This window comes from Atheta coriaria, unplaced genomic scaffold, assembly GCF_025399875.1.
Source record: "Atheta coriaria isolate IRGN ID8LTWV9N9 unplaced genomic scaffold, Caltech_Dcor_3.1 hic_scaffold_7_pilon, whole genome shotgun sequence".
NCBI classification, from domain to species: domain Eukaryota; kingdom Metazoa; phylum Arthropoda; class Insecta; order Coleoptera; family Staphylinidae; genus Dalotia; species Dalotia coriaria.
The window spans coordinates 6,727,415-6,746,664 of NW_027045449.1; the positions used below are offsets into that span (position 1 = coordinate 6,727,415).

General features: G+C 35.8%; 3 protein-coding genes across 10 annotated transcripts in view; 1 reads left to right on the plus strand and 2 right to left on the minus strand.

Annotated features, from left to right (window-relative positions):
- Positions 1-10,534: 10,534 nt before the first annotated feature.
- arg (arginase) lies at positions 10,535-11,745 on the plus strand. Of its 2 annotated transcripts, XM_065307457.1 has the most exons (2): positions 10,535-10,996; positions 11,207-11,745. In XM_065307457.1, exons 1-2 carry the CDS (start codon positions 10,636-10,638, stop codon positions 11,689-11,691), a joined length of 846 nt encoding a protein of 281 aa, XP_065163529.1. In that variant the 5' UTR covers positions 10,535-10,635; the 3' UTR covers positions 11,692-11,745. The 2 variants fall into 2 exon arrangements, with proteins under 2 accessions (XP_065163529.1, XP_065163528.1); XM_065307456.1 differs by having other exon boundaries at positions 10,537-11,745.
- Positions 11,685-14,403, minus strand: Dredd (Caspase-8 Dredd). 3 transcript variants are annotated; one of them, XM_065307453.1, is made up of 8 exons: positions 14,202-14,403; positions 13,771-13,909; positions 13,552-13,706; positions 12,746-13,480; positions 12,466-12,688; positions 12,268-12,399; positions 11,972-12,152; positions 11,685-11,908 (listed from the first exon to the last, which is right to left on the minus strand). In XM_065307453.1, exons 2-8 carry the CDS (start codon positions 13,856-13,858, stop codon positions 11,755-11,757), a joined length of 1,668 nt encoding a protein of 555 aa, XP_065163525.1. In that variant the 5' UTR covers positions 13,859-13,909; positions 14,202-14,403; the 3' UTR covers positions 11,685-11,754. The 3 variants fall into 3 exon arrangements, with proteins under 3 accessions (XP_065163525.1, XP_065163527.1, XP_065163526.1); XM_065307455.1 differs by lacking the exon at positions 14,202-14,403 and adding an exon at positions 14,034-14,195; XM_065307454.1 differs by lacking the exon at positions 14,202-14,403 and adding an exon at positions 13,991-14,195.
- A 259-nt stretch (positions 14,404-14,662) lies between these two features.
- LOC135795127 (growth factor receptor-bound protein 14-like) overlaps positions 14,663-19,250 on the minus strand; it is a 77,718-nt gene continuing 73,130 nt past the window's right edge. For all 5 annotated transcript variants that reach the window (XM_065306678.1, XM_065306677.1, XM_065306675.1 and 2 more), the window contains 2 exons: positions 18,043-18,302; positions 14,663-16,949 (listed from right to left, as the gene is read on the minus strand). In XM_065306678.1, coding sequence (XP_065162750.1) covers positions 16,667-16,949; positions 18,043-18,302 — 543 coding nt within the window. In that variant the 3' untranslated portion in view covers positions 14,663-16,666. The remainder of the gene's footprint in view (positions 16,950-18,042; positions 18,303-19,250) is intronic.

Consider the following 19,250-nt stretch of genomic DNA (forward strand, 5'->3'; position numbering starts at 1 on the left):
TTTCAATATTGTGAAATTTTAGTTTGCTCTTTTCGACTACGAGTTTATCCGTACGTTTGTGCATAAACAACTTTTTTTGTTCGATTGACGCGTGATGTCGTTGCTTACATAGCTACGCGCAGCGCACACGGCAGTCGTTTTACCGCGTGGTCCGCGAATGTGTCTGTTTATTCGCCATGCGTTTTGAGGTTTTAATTGGATTAATCGTCGTGTACTCGTATTCTTTCGGTCATCAGCAAAATATTTGCAACGGGCACGTGTGGGTGTTTTGTGTGATGATTTGTGGCGGTTAGAGTCTTCTTAAGTGCGAAATAAGTATCCGTTAATCTGCGCGCGAGGTTTCTGTTGATAGAATATATTCCAGGATAGAACATCTCCTCTTCAATGCTTAGGTAGGTGTATAATTAATTTTTTTTCACGAAAAATTAAGGCGGTTTAACTATTGCTTATTAAATTTGAGGGATATTAATTTTTCTTGTATTATCTTGCAAATTACAAACACGTGGTTGCATTTTTATCAGAATTCCTAGTCCCGTTTCCGAAAATAACATGCATGATTTAATTATTACAAACACGGTTTTTAAAATTATGTGAGAATTATTAAAACGACAATATTCATGTTGTCGACCACGTTCACTTTAACGTCGGCCGTCGGCTCGGTTATGTTTTCGCTGAACATGTGAACGATTTCAATCGAAGTGCACTTGTTAAATTCCTTAAATTAAGAAGTTTTTAGTTGACGTAATAAAATCATGTACGGTGAATACTTTTTCGTTTTCGTAGTTTGCGTATATATAAAAAGGGAATAGTTATTTTTAAAGTATTTAACGACTATTTTGTTACGCGCCATCGCTTGTCGCCTAGTGATATGGATGTTTTCCGCCGGATATTCTATCAATTTATGATGATGCTTCACCCGTGGTCGCTTATCTTATGCAGTTGATGTTGTCATCAAATAATACATTTAAATACAAATAGGTATATTAAAATGTGTTTTATTTTTATAGCACCTTTTTGCTCAATTTCCCAATGATTTTCGGGGATTTTATATTAAAATATTGTTGTTTCTTGTTTTTTGCAACATCCTGTATATTAGTTTTCCTAACAGCCCGTAGAAAATCCTCTTTATTTGTGAATATTGAGTGCTCTCTGTTTTGAACTTCTTTTTGGTACATTCATTTTTGGATATTTATTTTCCTTTGTGTCCGTGAAACTTTTGTTTCAATTAGTTGTTTTTAAGGTTTTTCTCTTTGCGCTTTGAATTTTCTTTCTGAAACACCCTGTATATTACTTTCCCCGATTGTCGAGGGAAAACGAGCGATGTTTGTAGTGTTTATAGTTTTTTATATGTACTTAAAATTTTCTTTTATAACACCCTGTATATTTGTTTCCCTTTTTCAATCACCTAGAAAATTTGCTATTCACTATGTTTATTATTCTGGTAGAACTTTATGAAGTAATACATGCTTGCATGTGCGCGGCTATGCTGGTCGTAAGTCCTGTTTCAATAAGGCGACATGTATTCTGCTGACTTGTAAAATATAACCCGTATTCTATTGATAATAAATAAATAGTAAGATATATTGACTACTTTGGTTTGTGTACCGCTTCTGTCATTTCAGGAACAGGTCTCTAAGAGAGTTCCCTCTCTCAGGGGATGATCCCCACTGGTTCCCGGACTTTTGCCCCCAAGACGATCGCTCACACGACAACTGCTCACAGACAACTGCCCACAGTCATAACTGCGCACATGGACAGTTGCTCACATGGCTTTTCCTCACATTGACAATTGCTCACAGGACTTTTGCTCACACGGACAATTGCTCACAATATAATTTTTTTTTATATTTATTAAAAAACAATGAATAATAAAGCAATATTTAAGGAGATTGGCAAATTTACAATTATTCATATATTAGTTATTTATTTACGTAATTATTAAAAATTATGTGTGAGTATACTAGAAGTGAAACTTCAAAGAGTTATATTTATTGCTAATTAATTAAGATAAATGAACAAATAGTTTATTTGAAAAATCAAACACTATTAGCGTGCAAGCGAGGCCTCTTAATTGTTATATATTTGTATATAAATTATTTCATAATTAATATTCATTGTTAAAAAAATTTTTAAAAAAAATTAAATAGTGAGCAATTGTCCGTGTGCGTAATTTGTTTCTTTTCTGAAATATTGAAAATTTGATACGAAATTCTAATTTTAATTTATTATTGCATTTAATAATCAATTCCGTCTGTGTCATTCATAGATGGCACTACCATGAACTAAAAATCATAAAATAAATTTATACTGCTTATTTTTATGTTTATTATAAAACGTTTGGCACACAATGCCGTTATCTGCGTTTGTTTATATACAACGTTTTCTCGCATTTGCCGAGCGGAATGCAACGCACGTAGGTGCACCATAGTTTAGTTTTGATGGCAGATAATGTGTCTATTGCAAATCGTGCACAAGGTCGCGTGCCATCGACGCGCCGCCGGCTTTGCGCATCTATTACTTTTGCCTGCGGGGTTCAGGCTGCAGGTAGTCTTATCATAAACTCTCGCGACGTTGCTTGTTTGGCTACGGCAATCGCTATCGGTGAACTGCAGCCAGTATTGTGTCGGTCATCAATCGACTATTTAGTTGTAACTTGCATCTGCAGTGTTTGGTAGTGATTAATTGTGCGTTTAATGCCTATACGTTGCGAATAACAAGTAACGGTCGGCGTGTGTTGGTCGCCGCGTATCTTCGGATTAAATAGTGTTGAGTTTACGAGTAGATTCAATTTTTGTATGGACACTGCCAGGTGCTTTTCTTGCAATTAGAGGGCCATTAGTACTTGGGTAAGTAAGATCTATAAGAGCATTGTTACAGCCAGAACAGATTATATTGCAAGTTTTTTCTCCGATGTGTGAATATGAGCATAATATTAAATCTTATGAAATATTTCAATTTGTTTTCTTTTAAATACAGCGCTTGGCGAGTCTTGAGTGCCATGAGCTCTGCATTGGTAAGTTTAAAATTCAATTATATTTTTTCTTCAAGTTTGCGAATCGTAGTTTTGTATTTTTTTTATCTGGTTTCACATGCGCGTCCCCAAAATTTGTTCTTTACATTTTTTAAAATTTGCCGTAGAAAATGAAAATAGAAAATCTCGCGAATTCTTCACAATATTTTAGTTATTTCTTTTTTATATGATAAAGCAAGAGTCCTTTTTCAAGATGCATCCTTGAAATCTCGCGAATTTTAGTCCTAACTGTCTCAAAATGGCCGCGAAATTAGCTCTTTTCTAGCCTTTTTCAAAACTTCCGGTGGAAAACTGGTCATATCTCGCGAACCCTTTGCAATATTTTAGCTACTTCTTCCTTATGTGACAGAACGAGAGTCCTTTTTCAAGATGCACTCTTGAAATCTCGCGAATTTTAGTCCTAACTGTCTCAAAATGGCCGCGAAAGTTTGCTCTTTTCAAGCATTTTCAAAACTTACGGTGGAAAACTGGCCATATCTCGCGAACCCTTTGCAATATTTTAGCTATTCCTTCTTCATGTGATAAAGCAAGAGTCCTTTTTCAAGATGCATCCTTGAAACCCCGCGAATTTCAGTCCTAACTGTCTCAAAATGGCCGCGAAAGTTTGCTCTTTTCTAGTATTTTTCGAAACTTCCGGTGGAAAACTGGTGATATCTCGCGAACCCTTTTGCAATATTTTAGTTATTTCTTTTTTATATGATAGAGCAGGAGTCCTTTTTCAAGATGCACCAATGAAATCTCACAAATTTCGGTCCTAACTGTCTCAAAATGGCCGCGAAAATTTACTCTTTTCTAGCATTTTTCAAAACTTACGGTAGAAAGCTGGTCATATCTCGCGAATCCTTTGTCACATTTTATTTATTTCTTTTTTATATGATAGAGCAAGAGTCTTTTTTCAAGATTCATCCTTGAAACCTCGCGAATTTTAGTCCTAACTGACTCAAAATGGCCGCGAAAATTTGCTCTTTTCTAGCATTTTTCAAAACTTATGGTGGTAAACTGGTCATATCTCCTGAACCCTTTGCTATATTTTAGCTATTTCTTTTTTATGTGATAGAGCAAGAGTCTTTTTTCAAGATGCACCCTTGAAATCTCGAGAATTGCAGTCCCAACTATCTGAAAATGGCCGCGAAAATTTGCTCTTTTCTCTTATTTTTCGAAACTTCCGGTGGAAAACTGGTCATGTCTCGCGAACCCTTTGCAATATTTTAGTTATATCTTTTTTATATGATAGCCCAAGAGTCCTTTTTCAAGGTGCATTTTTGAAAGTTTTTTTAGTATTTTTTTAAACATGCGGTTGAAAACCGGTTATATCTAGGAAAATTCCTATATTTTATATTTTGTAATACTCGGAGTTAATGTCAATTTTATTAACACGCGTTTTTGATACACTCGGTGAATGTAGTTTTGTCCATATTTATTTTTCAACATCTTCGCGAACGTAAACAACTGTTATCTTGAGCGAATTTACACCGACGAGTGTTGCACTGATACATAGAAATTATTTAACATGTGCTGTATATTTCTGCGCATTTATGTCCATTATATTTGAGATAATTGTTTTATTAAAATATTAGTAGGTAGATATCATATTTAACTTATCGCCGAGCGATTTGTTTTATCTCAGCCTTATTTTATAGAGACTAAATTATCTATTTGTAATGGTAAATTAAATTCCTGTTTTTCTCAATCTTATTACATCCCAAAGCCAATAAGTTCTTTTCTTATGTCGAGAAATATTGAAAGTAAAAGTAGGTATATTTCGTGTGTATCAGTTATTTCAACAGTGTGAAATTTTATTTTGATTTTTTTGTTCGACTGACGCGTGTTACCGCGTTTCACCGCGTGTTCTGCGAGCGTGTCTCTCTAACCGCCACGCGTTTTGAGGTTTTAATTGGTAATCGTCGTGCATTCTTTCGGTCATCAGCAAAATATTTGCAACGGGCACGTGTGGGTGTTTTGTGTGATGATTTGTGGCGGTTAGAGTCTTCTTAAGTGCGAAATAAGTATCCGTTAATCTGCGCGCGAGGTTTCTGATAGAATATATTCCAGGATAGAAAATCTCCTCTTCAATGCTTAGGTATGTGTGTAATTAATTTTTTTCACGAAAAGTTAAGGCAGTTTAACTTAAATTGCTTATTAAAATTGAGGGATATTAATTTTCCTTGTATTATCTTGCATATTACAAACACGTGGTTGCATTTTCATCAGAATTTCTAGTCTCGTTTCTAAAAATAACATGCATGATTGAATTATTACAAAACGGTTTTTAAAATGATGTGAGAATTATTTAAACGACAATATTCATGTGGTCGACCACGTTCACTTTACCGTCGGCCGTCGGTTCGGTTATGTTTTCGCTGAACACGTGAATGATTTTAATCGAAGTGCACTCGTTAGCATCTTTAAATTAAGAAGTTTCTAGTTGACCTAATAAAATCATGTACGGTGAATAGTTTTTCGTTTTCCTAGTTTGCGTATATCTAAAAAGGGAATAGTTATTTTTTAAGTATTTAACGACTATTTTGTTACGCGCCGTCGCTTGTCGCCTGCTGATATGGATGTTTTCCGCCGGATATTCTATCAAGTTATGATGGTGCTTCACCCGTCGGTTATCTTATGCAGTAGATATTATCATCAAATAATACATTTAAATACAATAGGTATATTAAAATGTGTATTATTTTTATAGCACCTTTTTGCTCAATTTCCCGATGAATTTTGGGGAGTTTATATTTAGAAATTGTTGTTTCTTTGTAAATTTCCCTCTTCATGTTGTGAATATTAACTCAGTGTGTAGTTGCTAATTTTTGCAACACCCTGTATATTAGTTTTCCTAACCGCACGTAGAAAATCCTCTTTATTGGTGAGTATTGAGTGTTCTCTGTTTTGAACTTGAAATTTTCTTTTTGGTACACCCTGTGTATTCATTTTCCTTTGTGTCCGTGAAAATTTGCTTCAATTAGTTGTTTTTAGGGTTTTTCTCTTTGCGCTTTGAATTTTCTTTCTAAAACATCTTGTATATTACTCTCCCCAATTGTCGAGGGAAAACGAGCGATGTTTGTAGTGTTTATAGTTTTTTATTTGTACATAAAATTTTATTTTGTAACACCCTGTATATTTGTTTACATTTTCATTTCACGTAGAAAATTGGCGGCTATTTACCAATTTCATTATGCCGGTAATACTTTATGAAGTAGTACTTGCTGGCATGTGCGCGGCTATGCAGGTCGTAAGTCCTGTTTCAATATGGCGACATGTATTCTGTTGACTTGTAAAATATAAACTTGTATTCTGTTGTTAATAAATAAATAGTAAGATATATTTACTTCTTGGATTTGTGTACCCCTTCTATCATTTCAGGAACAGGTCTCTAAGAGAGTTCCCTCTCTCAGGGGATGATCCCCACTATAAAATTTGTTAAGGTATCCTGTGCGACTTGTGTGCTCCTTCTTTCATTTCAGCTACAGGTCAGAACTTGTAAGAATATTTTTAAGTGTCGCCTCTCTTGAGCCGACTTAAAATTTAGAAATATTTGAACAAGACCTTATAAGGATTGTCCTTATAAGGAGTTCCCTCTCTCTGGGGGTGATCCCCCACCATGAAAATTGTTGATATGCCTGAGTATTTCGGGGATGAAGCGCAGAGACATCGTAGCTGTAGGATGGGCCGGGAGCAATGGACACATTGAAGCAGTGTGCGATCTAACGACACGCGCCAAAAAATTTAAAAATCTGATCCTTCCCTGTTCTCTTTCTTCTATTTCCACCTCTCTTCTCTTCTCTAGTCTACTTACTCTCTGTTCTCTTCCTTCTATCTTCTCCTATTCTCTAGCTACCCTCATTCTCCTATTTCTCTGTTCTCCCGTTCTCCATTTATTTTCATACTTCTTTTATTGCCTCCACTTGTATTTCAATTTTTCTTATATTTCGTTGCAATTCATATATGCAACCCAAATTTTACCTGATATTTTTATATTTGAGAAAAATGCCTTCCATAGCTGAGATTCGATCCGTGTCTGCCAGCATGCTAGCAGGTGCACGTACCCACTCGACCACCGAGTGAGTTTACCATTTATATTTGATTCTTCTATTTATGTATTTACTTTATTCAACTCTTTAAAAACAACAACACAAGCCGCAGGCCACTCAATCTACGCGCATAAGATTTATATGCAATATAACTTAAGACGTCAATACTGAAAACGACCAAGGGCATACCACAAAGAAATATGCATACAACTATAATTTTACATTGCGTTTTATTGACAACATTAGATACATTTTTTTTAATAGGAAAATATCGTCAGCTAGCAAATTAGGAAGTAGTAAAAACTTGCCTTGAAATACTCGCATCTCCACCATTTCACCTATAGATATTGCCAACTCCATTCATGCATTCACAAACTTCTAGTCTGGGCATCAAAGTTGTTCATTTGCTGGATTTAATTATATATCCAAGTTATTCTTCGATGCGAAACGATAACTGAATGCCGACGGACAAAGGCCAAAATATTTTGAAGATGACAAAAATAATTGGAGATTGCTTTAATACTTCCAGATAATAAAAAATATTAGTCAGGAAAACGTGAGAATTGCGAGAAATTTGAGAGTGATTTATGGGCACTTCCCGACCCTACACGATGACTGAATATAGTTCATACCATTAAAGAACTCTTCCTCTATTACCTGAAGCAAACAGAATTAAAATCCAGTCAAGAAAACGCGAGGTACGGACCATTTTCCACAACAACTTTTCAAAAATAACAAAAATTGCTGTAGTTTGAAAGTATTATAAGAGCACTTCCCGACCCTTGAGGGTGACTGAATGCAGTTCGTACCATTAAAGAACTCTTCCTCTATCACATGCAGCGAACAGAATTAAAATCCAGTCAAGGAAGCGCGAGATACAGAATATTTTCCATCGCAACTTTTCAAAAATTACAAAAATTGCTAAAGTTGGAGAGTGAGTTAAGGGCATTTCCCGACCCTTGATGGTGACTGAATATAGTTCATACGATTAAAGAATTCTTCTTCTATCACCTGATGAAAACAGAATTAAAATCCAGTCAAGGAAACACGGAATACAGACCATTTTCCACAGCAACTCTTCAAAAAATGACAAAACTTGCTGAAGTTTGAGAGTGATTTAAGGGCACTTTCCGACCCTTGAGGGTGACTGAATGTAGCTCATACAATTAGGAAACTCTTCTTCTATCTCCTGATGCAAACAGAATTAAAACCTAGTCAAGGAAACGCGAGATTCAGTCCATTTTCCACTGCAACATTTCAAAAATGACAATTATTGCTGAAGTTTGAGAGTGATTTAAAATCACTTCCCGACCTTTGATGGTGTCTGAATGCAGTTCATACCATTAAAACACTCTTTCCCTATCACCTGAAGTAAACAGAATTAAAACCCAAGCAAGGAAATTCGAAATACCGACCATTTTCCACCACAACTTTTCAAAAATGACAAAAATTGTTGAAGTTTGTGAGGTATTTAAGGGGATTTCCCGACCCTTGATGGTGACTGAATATAGGTCATACGATCAAAGAACTCTTCTTCTATCACCTGAAGAAAAGAGAATTAAACTCCAGTCAAGGAAACGCGAGATACAAACCATTTTCCACCACAACTTTTCAAAAATGACAATTATTGCTGAAGTTTGAGAGTGATTTAAAATCACTTCCCGACCTTTGATGGTGTCTGAATGCAGTTCATACCATTAAAACACTCTTTCTCTATCACCTGAAGTAAACAGAATTAAAATCGAGTGAAGGAAATACGAGATACAAACCATTTTCCACCACAACTTTTCAAAAAAGACAAAAATTGCTGAAGGTTGAGAGTGATTTAAGGGCACTTCCTGACCCTTGATGGTGATTGAATATAGTTCATACCATTAAAGATCTTTTCTTCTAGCACCTAAAGAAAAGATAATTAAAATCCAGTAGAGGAGATGCAAGATACAAACCATTTTCTCCCACAACTTTTCAAAAATGACAAAAATTGCTGAAGTTTGAGAGTGATTTAAGGGCACTTCGCGACCCTTGAGGGTGTCTGAATGCAGTTCAGGCCATTATATAACTCTTCCTCTATCACCTGAAGTAAACTGAATTAAAATCGTGTCAAGGAAACACGAGATACAGACCATTTTCCACAGCAACTTTCCAAAAAAGACAAAAATTGCTGATGTTTAAAAGTGATTTAAAAGTACTTTCTGACCATTTATGGTTACTGAGACTGAATGTAGTTCATACGATTAAAGAACTCTTCTTCTATCACCTGAAGCAAATAGAATTAAAATCCAGTCTACTTGCACGAATTAATTATAAATCCAAGCTATTCTTATGTGCGAAAACATAACCGATTGCCGACGGATACACGCGCGCCGCACAGAACCGTAAAGTAATCCCCGATATCAATGTGTGTATCAACAGATACACACGCGGGGACAATCACACTTGTAAAATCCCGGTCACGTCCGTTTCTAATATATATCGTCGATTGCTTAACGAATATAAATCAATTTACTTAATTATGACCTGGAGGGCCAGGACTAGTCACGATGAAGACGCGCGTCCCAATCGATGGACGGAATTGAACTGCGTGTGCAGCGAACTGCACACAGCCAACAGCAGCAACACGAGGTCACTATCAGTATTGTGCGATACGTTCGCTGAACGCGACAAAAATATGGTTTTTCTACTTCCACCTATAAAACGCCAGTTTATCCAGGGTATTTAGACCCAAAACGTGGTACTTTATATACGGACGGCCAAGCCGTACATCATATTCATTCTATTTATGATATGAGTATACATTAACTTATCTATAATTTGATTTAAGGTTTAAAAGATACACGCAATAATTGTTTAAATGCAATCAAAATAAATGTAGTTATTATATTATTATGGACGACGCAACAATGATTGACTGAAATGTTACATAGATTAATTAATAAAGTAATAATTTCATTAATTTTGACTTTATAACCAAAAGTATCAATTTTTGGTTGTTACTGGGCGCAATATCGACGCACAACAGTGCCAATCAAAAGCCGTTATTCGGCTTGTTCTTTCAAACGGTATAATTGCCAATGGGCATTTAATATTTTCTTAGGGTTTCAAGTTAAGTTGAAAACAGATTCAGGGATATTATTCCAAAACTGTTAAATAAAAGCTCACCAAAAATGACTTAGCACTAAAATATTAACAGATACATCGTTACAACATATATTAAAGCAGTTTTGCGTGGTTTTGGAATTAATTGACGCAGAATTTTGACTATGTTTTAAAATATTTTCCTTATTAAAATAAATTTAAAATATTTTGGTCTTGTATTTGGGCTTATTAACAAAATTGTAATTGTAGAAAGCCAGTGAAATCAAAAATGTGTGCGTAATAAATATATTTACGCGTAAATCTTTCTATTTAACTGCAGTAAACATATTTCACACGCACTTGCAGCATGTACGGATTATAAAAATTTCGCCTAGAACATACTGTTTAATAAATCTTATCAAGCTGACCCTAGTTTTATGGGAAAAATATCTCTCAAACAATCATCTGCGACTTAATAAACCCACGAATATATAAGAAATGGCACTGTGTAGTAAACACTTCATGCTAAAAAACATGTGGAGTAACATGTTGTTTCACGGTTTTCGACGATGGTATAGTCAATATACAACAAGTAAAAATTGCAAACTAGGAATTCTTGGAATTCCGTGTGAATCCGGCCAAGATAAATTAGGTCCAGGTCAAGGACCTGCGGCATTTCGAAAAGCGGGACTGGTAAACAAGTTGAAAACCTTTGGTAACATTGATGTGAAGGATTATGGCGACGTCAATATATCAAGTGTGCAACACGTGTCAAATATCACCAACTGCAAACAATTTGAATCCTGCATACAAACGGCAAAGGCTACGTCCAAAACTATCCTTGATATTTTGAGCGAAGGTAAAGTATGTTGCACCCTTGGTGGAGACCATTTCATTGCATTGGGGACAGTACATGGTCACATGCTCGCTTTCAACAACGTAGCATTGCTGTGGATTGATGCGCATGCTGACATAAACATCAACACCACATCTAATTCAGGAAATATGCATGGTATGCCAGTTTCTCTGCTGACAACTGAAACAAGAAAATATTGGCCCAAACTTCCAGCACTCGAATGGTTGCAAAAATCGATACCAGCTAAGAACCTTGCTTATATCGGACTTAGAAGCGTGGACATCTATGAGCGACTAATCATTGACAAGCTGGGAATTACTGCGTTCGGAATTAGTGATGTTGAAAAGTACGGAATCGATACTGTTGTCACAATGGCGTTGAATCAAATAAACCCGCGAGGTGAGCGATCGTTGCATGTGAGTTTTGATATTGATTCATTGGAACCCATGGAGGCACCAAGTACTGGAACGCCTGTAAGAGGCGGGTTGTCCCTGCGAGAAGGTATTCATATCATGGAGACTGTCAACGAGCACGGATGTTTAAGGGTATTAGATGTAGTAGAAGTAAATCCACTGATTGGAAAAAAGGAAGACGTCGAACGCACAGTGGAAGCTGCAATTGAAATTATTAAAGCTGCATTCATAGGAAAAAGAGAAGGTGTAAGAGACGAAACAATATTAAAAATACCTACTGTTTGAACAATCTACCAAATATTACTTTAAAATAATAAAAAGAAACAGCACACAATTACATATCACTGTTTACATAGCCGGTTTCAACGGTGGAAGAATATATTTATAAATCAAAGTTGAACTGCAAGGTACTAGTTGCATATTCACTGTGTTGTTCTCGTATTGAACCAATTTCTTACTAACAATCCGGTTCACTTTGGTGCAGATATCATGGAACGATTCCCTATAGTTACACAATATAAATTAAAATTAGAGTCTGAATTAGTGGCTTTGATAGTCATCTTACTTGTTATCGTCAGTTTCCAAAACATCACACAATGTTTGGATCATAAAACTTCCGGAAGTTTTGCTTCTGAAAGACACGAAACCAGGCACAGCAGATCGCAATTCTAAAACATGCATTTGCCATGGGTATTGTGCGGACAGTAAAGGACTTGGACTGTCTGTGCAGATATCATCAGGTTGGACTAAAATATAAAATATTATAAAATAATAACACAATATGAAAAATCAAAATTCCCACTTAATTTAAATTACTTAAATGTAAAGGGCCGTGGCATTCCTTATTTTAAAACCACATACCTGACAAAATGTCATTGCCTTGGCAGGCTTGGAATATTAGAATTTTAGGTTTTCCTTCTAAAGTCTTTGAGTTTATATTTTTTTTGATGTCATCTACATTCAATGGAACACAGTTACATCCAATAATTTGATCTAAAAAACAAAATAATTATGTATGAACATATTTATGCACAACCTTAAATAATAACTGAAACCTACTTTGTAGCCCGTGTGATAACATTATAAGAATAAAACTAGACTGGTTTTCAGTCACCCTTTTATGGCTAACCTCCCTAATTAAGGCAAGCATTTGCAAATGAGTTAAGTCAGTTTTATGTTCAATCTCAAAGCCAAATCGGCCAAAAATGTCTTTGAGACGCCTTGAATCATGTTCACTGCCTTTCCGAACTTCTAATGCCGTTTTACTTCGGATTACTAAATCCTAAAATAAAATTGTAAAAAATGTACATCGGTGTAACATTTGTATAAATCTTATTACTTGAAATTGCTCGTCTTCTTCTTCGTAAAAATTATTATTTTCGATGATTAAAACAAAACCAGGGTTGTTTTCATCCATTGGATACACATCTGATTCATTTAAATCAGATTGCTTGGGTCTCATCTGGGTGGCTCCAGATGTGTTAGGTGATCCCATATTAGCTGTTGATTTGTCAGTAGCAGTTGATTGCATTTGCCTAGAAGACATTGGTGTTGGGATATTAGCTGATGGTCTCTTTTTGGCATTAAGAATATCAACATATTTATCCATTTCTAGAGCCTTAAAGAGATTGGTTATGTTTGAAAGATCATTATCAGTAATATATTGCTTTTCAAACAGGTAGGCAAATTGCATTTCAAGATAAGGATATTCTGCAAAAGGTATGCCCATATGCCCTACATCTTCTTTAATTGCCTGGAGTAATTCCTGCTCTTCATCCATTGTGAGGTTTTCCATTATTCTATAGCACAATTTCCTCACTTTATTAATATAAATTGCACAGTGATAAATTAAAGGAGAAAAATCTGTTTGCAATTCAGATTTTTTATAATCAAGTAGTTTTAACACCTCATAGTTTTGAATCACACATAAAGCTTCAATAATTTTTTTGGTAGAGTCGATACTTTTTAACTGCTCAGTTAAAAACTGGTTAAAGATGTAATCATTATTAATTAACCTTAACATTGTTTCTGAGGCTGTTTTGTAATCACTAGCCACTAGATAAACAAGTGAGATCTAAAAATAAATAATAACTTGCACATTGAACAAGATCAAAGATTCAATAAACGAAATTCAATAAAACTAACCTTTTCATATTGATCAAGATTTTCACAAATTAACAATTTTTGCTGGGTTGTGATGAGTTTTATGTTAAGAGAAGTTGATGTAATTGCGGCATCGACATTAAAATCAGATGACTGCATCACAGATCTAGTAGAAGAAGTCAGTGGTTGTGGAATATCTAAAAGTATACATATGCATTCACCTCTCTGCGCTCATAAATCAAATATAAGTAACATTCTTACTCAAAAACGGTGTCAAATTGGATAAATCCGGTGAATCAGAGTCGGAGGAGTCACACCTATCTTGTTGAGTGGCACTATTACCCATCATGAAATCTGGGGAAACCCAGGTGAAGACAGATTCTTAAAATTGGTTGTCAAACTAAAACAAAGATTCAAATACTTTTTGCCAATTTGTTTAATAACTCAGATATGACATTGCCATGTATGAAGTTCATATTACCATGAATGAAGTTGATTGAAGATGCATGTAATTAAATACCTACAACTTGCTTTATTATCGCATTTGTTTATTAAAGCGATGGCTAGTCAGTGCATATGCTTGTCAAAGCAGTAGATGTGCTGGCGAGACCTTGCATTGATTTGCAATGGTTTATGGTATCGTTTAACAACGTGAGTGTAAAGAGCTTAAATTGACTCTTATTAATACTCACCCTCTCGTAAAACTATTGTTTTTCAATTTATTTATTATACTAATCGCCTAGTAGCATATGTGCTCAAGGTCAAATTTAGTTACTTATGGTGAGGTTTTTTAAATGTATCATAAATTAAATCATGCTGTTGCATCTTTATAAGCATTAAAAATACAGTAATTTCTTTTATAACAATATATATAATAGAACAAAATTTTGTAATCAACGCAGTAAATTAGTGTGAATTTAACTAGGAGGGTACTTGAATTTACCAAAGTTGGCCACACTGTTGAGCGGCAAATGCCGGTTTTAATGCGCATGGGCACACAGAATCTTCGAATTTTTACTTTCCGGCAAAAGATAGCGCAGCAAAAATTGGACTTCCATTTCATTTTAAACATGGGATGGTTGATAAAATCAATATGCACAAGGAACAAATAAACAATATAAATTTATTTGAAAATAATTCAAGCAAAAAAATGTTTAATTGCCATAAATTAATTCTTTTTATTGGACTTGATACATACAGCTTACTTTCATGTCTTGAATATGCATTTGAAACAAATAAATTTTTAATGTGTGGTTTGTAGCTAAATTCTAAATTTTCCAGCAATTGAAGATTTTACATACATCTTACATATTATGTATTTATACAGGCAATTGGCATAGAGACAACAGTGTATTTTGTTACACTGATCAAACTGAAAATGATGTTGGCGCAAAGAATATTGAATAAATAAATGTCGATCAGAAATTGACCATAAATTATGATTAGTAGTGTTACATAAACAATAATTTAATGCACCTTAAAAAATCTACATTTGAACAAAATAATTCTCTTAGAAATAAGTTTGAATTCAGTTTAAGCATTAATTCCATTCAATTCAATTCGGTCGGTTTTCGGTTTGTTCCCTACAGAATACATATGCACTCTCAGTTATTTTCTCCTTTTATACAAAATTCTAAAATTATTTATCACATCTACTACAACTTAATAGAAATCGAATTAAAAATAGAACAAATTGGTTTTTGTTTCATTCATTTTTTGTAGAAAAGACATATTGCTTTATTGAAATAGTTTCCAACTTAATACATTCATAGATATAAATAAATTTTGCTTTGCAATTTGAGTTGGTTTGGTTTTTCGTTCATAATTACATGTAATTGTAATTTCTATCATTATTATTTGGTATTGAGTGATGATTATTTATTTTCATGTGCCCTTCCTTTATAGTGATTTTTAATACGATTTCTGAGCGTCCTGGCAACAAAGACTAGCTTAATGTCGCGGTATAAATTGTTTCTCTATAAAATATCAATTGTTGGAATCGTAAATCGTAGATCTCGGTTGTCGCGTTTGCGTTTTCTCTTTGATTTGCTGTGACAGTCTGTTATTCGATATCCCTGTTGCAGATTTGAATTTCAGTGCCAGGACAATTTCTCCAATTAGTCGGTATACGCGTCATATGTATATAATTAATCAAATTATTCAGTTTGTTTCGTTTTTCCTCCCCTCTCGCACGAGAAAACTTGTACAATCAAATGTTTAATCCACAGCCTTTGCTCTACAATTACGAACAAACAAACAAATGAATTCAATAGTTAATTAATCACTTATAATGATAATAAGGTTAATATATATAAAAACAAAATTACACTTCGAGATTATCAAATGATCAACACCGTCTTCATAATCATCGTCATCATGGTTAATCATTATTTTGTTAAAAAACACCCTGTTTCATTATTTTTTCATATTATGAAGAGATAATACTGAAGTTTCTTTTTCAAAAGAACAAAGAGAAGAAGGTAAATAAAAATAAGTAATAAATAAATAATCCATTTAATGCGGTGCCTTCTTTTTCTGCAACCGCAACTTCATTCGAAATAGCTCGCCTCAATTGCTTCCTGCGCTGACCCATCGAATGGTAATAATTACTGTGTACATAATTACTGGACAATGTTTCTCACCGATAACAATAATGCGCTAAATAGACCGATTAAGAATCAATCGTATTCGCAGCGAAATCCTCCAATTAAATAAACAGTCTCCTAATATATCTATTCACGGTACCTAGCTATTAATTAAATTTACAGTAGTACACGATAATTATCACGTTCGTCTTACTTTTATTGACTGGACTGTTTCAACATTAGTCACATCTCCTTCGCTGCACCCCGTCTCGCATCGCTCGCAGAAAAATCGTAAAAAAATAAAATCAATAGCGTTATAATTAATATTTATGTAGTTGTATCAATTTTCATAAAAGTCCGTTTGTTTGCAATTTGTTAGCCTATCAAATCAGTGCACGAGTAACTAGCGCGCACCAATCCACTGGTCGTAGAATTATTTATTTGGTTGGCGCACACTTAAATTTTATTTTCATCAATGATATCTCTCTCCTTTTGAGTTGTGCTGTCTTGCAGTTGCTACTTTGCTAGATGTATGAAATGTCATGAAGTCGACTGATATCCGGAGCGCTCCGTTAGATACCGTTCGTGTTGTTCGTCGGGTTGTTGATGATGTTTGTACTCTGGACGACGTAATGGGTGAGCCGAGTCGGCAGGCAGCCGGCGTTTAGCTGGTAGAATTCTACGAGCTGCAGCAAGTCGTAGAACTTCGTCACGCCGCTGTCCAGCGAGAAGACGTGAGCGTCACGCACCTGGTCCAAAATGGGTGTTATCTGTGCGTGGTATACTTTGCCTCCAAATTTGTACGTCAGGACGAACGCTCCTGGATTTGATCGACTTTCCCGTACTAAGAATACCCTACAACAACAAAAATATACTTAATATAATATATACTTAAACATTGAAATGTAATAAAAGCAGAACACATTTTAAATTTAAATTAGAATAAACACCAGTCGTGTACGCACGCGCCCCACATCACCCTATAGAAATTACTTAAGCAGACTAGCGTGATGTGCTCAATCGTGATCAAATGCAAAGGCACGAAGAAGTAGAAAAGAAATTTTAGTTTGCAAAGTCGGGATTCGAACACACCTCTTTCATTTAACAATGCGCTGAATGAATTGAACCGAGTTTACTGCCAACGCGCTTCAAACTCGTGAAACTCGTGGTCGCATTTGCGCGCTGTTACTAGGCAGAGGTTTTATTTTCCTGCATACGTCGGTCATAAAAGCCAAGCGCCGGTGCGAAGCGAAATCTCTGAGATCTCGCTTTGCCGACTGTGACTAGGATAATTATACGTTTTTAAGTTTCACGGCAATTATCTTTAAGGTAACTAGTTCACGTCTCGAATTATACCTTCTCTACATCGGTCGGTACGCATGCGACTGGTGCTGTTCAGTTATGTATTTTCTATTCATGCTTTGTTCCGATTTGCCGCGTCAATTACAAGCAAGATTGATGCAGAAATAAAGCAAAAAATGTAATAACACGGAAGAGATTAGGTGTGGGTTGAACCGACTGACAACAAACAGTCAAGAGATTGAAGAGATCGTCCAACTGGGAAGAGGAGGGCGAAGAATAATAACGGCGTCAACCTAATATTTATCTGAATCCGCGGTTGGCTGGTTGGCAGAGGTCGGCGGAAAGCAGCCGAATTGAAAGTTGGAAACTGCCGCGTACGCTTGCTAAAGTTACTCCCCATGAATAATAAATGTTTCAATTATGCCTAGCCGGTTGTTAGGTAAAGGTGGCTTGGTAGATATTAAACGGAAATATACATTTGCTCATATTGCGCTAAACCTCATGCTTGGAGGAAAATTATATCAAAGTTGTCAGCGGAAGGCGGCGATGAATGTTTAAAAGTCGACGAATAAAGCGGCGATGACAACATGAACGCGCAATATCCACGCTGATTAAATGTAACTGCTAGTGATTAAATTAAACTTACCCGTCAACAGTGCCGTGCCGGTTGACAAGCGCAGTGGCCTGATCCCGACTCATCCCGCTGTGGAACCACGGCTGTGTGATGTGAACCCCCGAATCGATGCCTGCGATCTGTTGCGAAGAGGGCACCCGACATGTCGGCCGCCAGCGCCGCTTCCACGAATAACCCTCAGCCACCGCGATGGCTTTCGCCTCCTTCGGATCGTCGACGATGCGGCCGACCGAGCCAGTGAAGTCCATCGCCACTCGGGAACGCACCGATTCCTAGAACAACAATTAGATCACATCAGTAATGACCCAAAAGTAATCTACAGTTTATTAGGGCTTAAACCGTCGACTCGACGCCAATCACATGCGGAGATTTGTAATTAAACTATATAACGAGGGGATATTCGGTTGTCAGTGTGGTGCGACATCAGCGACACAAAATCGCTATTTGTCGTCGCGAGTAATCTGCACGCCGACGGCGGCTAGAGCGACGTTTGTAATTAAAGTGTAAATTACGAGCAACACAGTGTGCTGTTTTTTGCATTTGAAGACAACAACGGCTTGATTGAGACAAATTACAAAATCTCCCAATTTCCATCGTTAGCTGTTCTAAATCAAAAGACGAATTATACAAGCGTTGAGAAGCGCTTGGCCGCTTTCGCGTGCACTAGAAAATGCAAAGCGAGAGCAACAACAAAAAAACACAAAACTGACACAAAGGAAGGAAACGAAACGAGTGATAAATCAAAGCGCACGCACATTGCTAAACTGTCTTGGAGCATGACGATGTAATATGATTTATGAAAGCGTAACTCTCACTCTTTCATAATGAAACCTTATTAATATGAAATAAGTTGAAATAAATTTCAATAGTCGACTAACAAGATCACTCAGATGGAGCAATAGACGAACGGAACGAACGGCAGAAAGAGGACGTGAAAAGTAAGCGAACGCGATCTGAATAGAATCCCCAGACTCATTAATACATTCACAGAACATTTCCAGTTATAAATAAATTTAAAAAAAAAAAGCAATAACAATGCATATGATTTCAACGAGATAACATTGACACGTTGTGCCTACTTGAAACGGTCTGTTCATTGACTTCACGGCGCCGCGACAAAACTAGCGGTAGAGGAAACAAGTGTGTTTAATTAATGCTTGAGGTAAAGGTAAATCATGCGGCATGACATCGTTTCGATAATGCCAAAGCAACAAGGCTAA